The sequence below is a fragment of the Panthera tigris genome, chromosome A1, assembly GCF_018350195.1.
Source record: "Panthera tigris isolate Pti1 chromosome A1, P.tigris_Pti1_mat1.1, whole genome shotgun sequence".
NCBI classification, from domain to species: Eukaryota; Metazoa; Chordata; class Mammalia; order Carnivora; family Felidae; genus Panthera; species Panthera tigris.
The window spans coordinates 46,747,384-46,749,165 of NC_056660.1; the positions used below are offsets into that span (position 1 = coordinate 46,747,384).

At 41.1% G+C, this 1,782-nt stretch overlaps 1 protein-coding gene across 1 annotated transcript; it reads right to left on the bottom strand.

Annotated features, from left to right (window-relative positions):
* Positions 1 to 1,222: 1,222 nt before the first annotated feature.
* Positions 1,223 to 1,576, bottom strand: LOC102970186 (prostaglandin reductase 1-like). Its single transcript, XM_042998498.1, has one exon. The coding sequence runs from the start codon at positions 1,574 to 1,576 to the stop codon at positions 1,223 to 1,225; it is 354 nt and encodes a 117-aa protein (XP_042854432.1).
* Positions 1,577 to 1,782: the final 206 nt, after the last annotated feature.

Below are 1,782 nucleotides of genomic sequence, written 5' to 3' on the forward strand. Positions count from 1 at the left end.
AATTATAATTTCTCCCCACTAGAGACCTGGTAAAATCTCTCAACCCAAAATGGAGAGTCAAATAAACCTACTTTAGGTCTGATATGGATTTGTCATCTTGTGTTATTTTAGTTCCACTGATGGCCTTTGTGTCCAGGCTGTTTCTGTCCCCTACATGTCACCTGCAAAGGCATGTCATCACAGTGTCAGAATATTTACTCTTTAGTCTTTGTTTCCTTTCTCAGTGTTCAGGACTTAAATGAACAAATTCCTCAAAGAGGCTTTGCCAAATTCCTTCTACTCATCACCTCTGCTTTCTAGAGCCTATCTGAGCCCTGGTGTCCCCATCCATATTTTCTGCATTCTTCACCTTAATGCCTTCTGATGCAGGGAAGGCAGTTTCAATAACCTTTTAGCAGGAATTCTAATTAAAGTCCCAACTGAAAATTAAAAAAAAAAAGTCTGGATACCCCACAACAGGGAAAAATGCAAACAGCATGAAACATTCTCATATAAAATACCTCCCCACCACCTCACACTCTGTTCCCAGCCCCGGCTCTAGTCGTTTGAAGGATGCTTCTATTCAACCATTTTGAACCCAGTAGTATGTAAGCAAAACTTACAAATACTCAAGGCTAAAAATCATACGTTGCTTTATTTAAGCAATGACTTCTACTTTAACAATCGTTTTTTAGAGGTTAATGTTCCCTTTTTTTATTTCCCCACTTAAATGTGTTTTATTAGGTAGACCAAACTCATTGCAATTTCTTAGATAATGAAGGTAGTATATATTTTTACTAAATGGTTAAAGAGACATGTGGTAACCATCCAAATGAGTTCTAGATTCCATGTAACTTTTTTTTTCACGCTTTCACTATGCTTTTCCCCAAATTACCGCCTCTCAGCATTCCCATAAATGCAGCTGGCACGTTTTCAAACCCTTCAGTGATGTATTCATGGTACTGGATTTTACCCTATAAGACCCATTTCAGCAAGTCTTTCAAAGCCTTCTGGTAGACTTCTCCTTGCCGGTGGGTGACAATGAACCCTACCGTGCGGAGTTGCTGATGGAGAATATTCTCTGGGGATGGGCCTATTATATACAGAGATGGCCCCACATATAGCAATTCTTCCAAATTTCTTCATCTGAGGATAACACTGTTTGAAAACTCTCTACTTACATTATCAAAATAACAATCATAACCATCAGGAGAGGCTTTTTTCAAAGTTTCTTCCAAAGACTCTACTGTTTTGTGGTTAAAATGTCTGGCCACTCTGCAGGCAGTTTTTCCAGATCTTTCCCATCAGAAATGGAGTGAGTTGTCCAGCCTGAAGAAGCTACTACCATAGTTCCTGTTGGGAAGGCTGAGTTTTTACTTTCCACAGTTCTGACCACTTGCTGCCGCATCATCGCATCACCCTCCTTCAGTCGTTTGGCTGCCACTCCCAGGTAAGGATCCCCAGCGAGGAGCAAAGCTTGCAGCAGGACCTCTCCATTGTTGAAGGGTGGGAGTTCAACTGTCTTCAACTCCAAGTTACCACGAGGGGGGCTGCCTTCGAAGTGCCTCTTCAGGGTCCGGCTCTTAGCATAAACCATCCTGAAGTTCAAGAGTCCGCGGGTTCCACCACCTAGCTAGAGAAGGTGTTCGGGGTTGTAATGTTCCCTTTTGATAAACACGTTCTCTTATAATTTTAGATTATGATATTAGGCAGTCTTAGTGTCATTCGTGCACATCTATGAAGCAAAGATAATTTTTATCTTCTAGTTATTGAAGACTCTTCCTCACCCTTGCTTTTACCTTA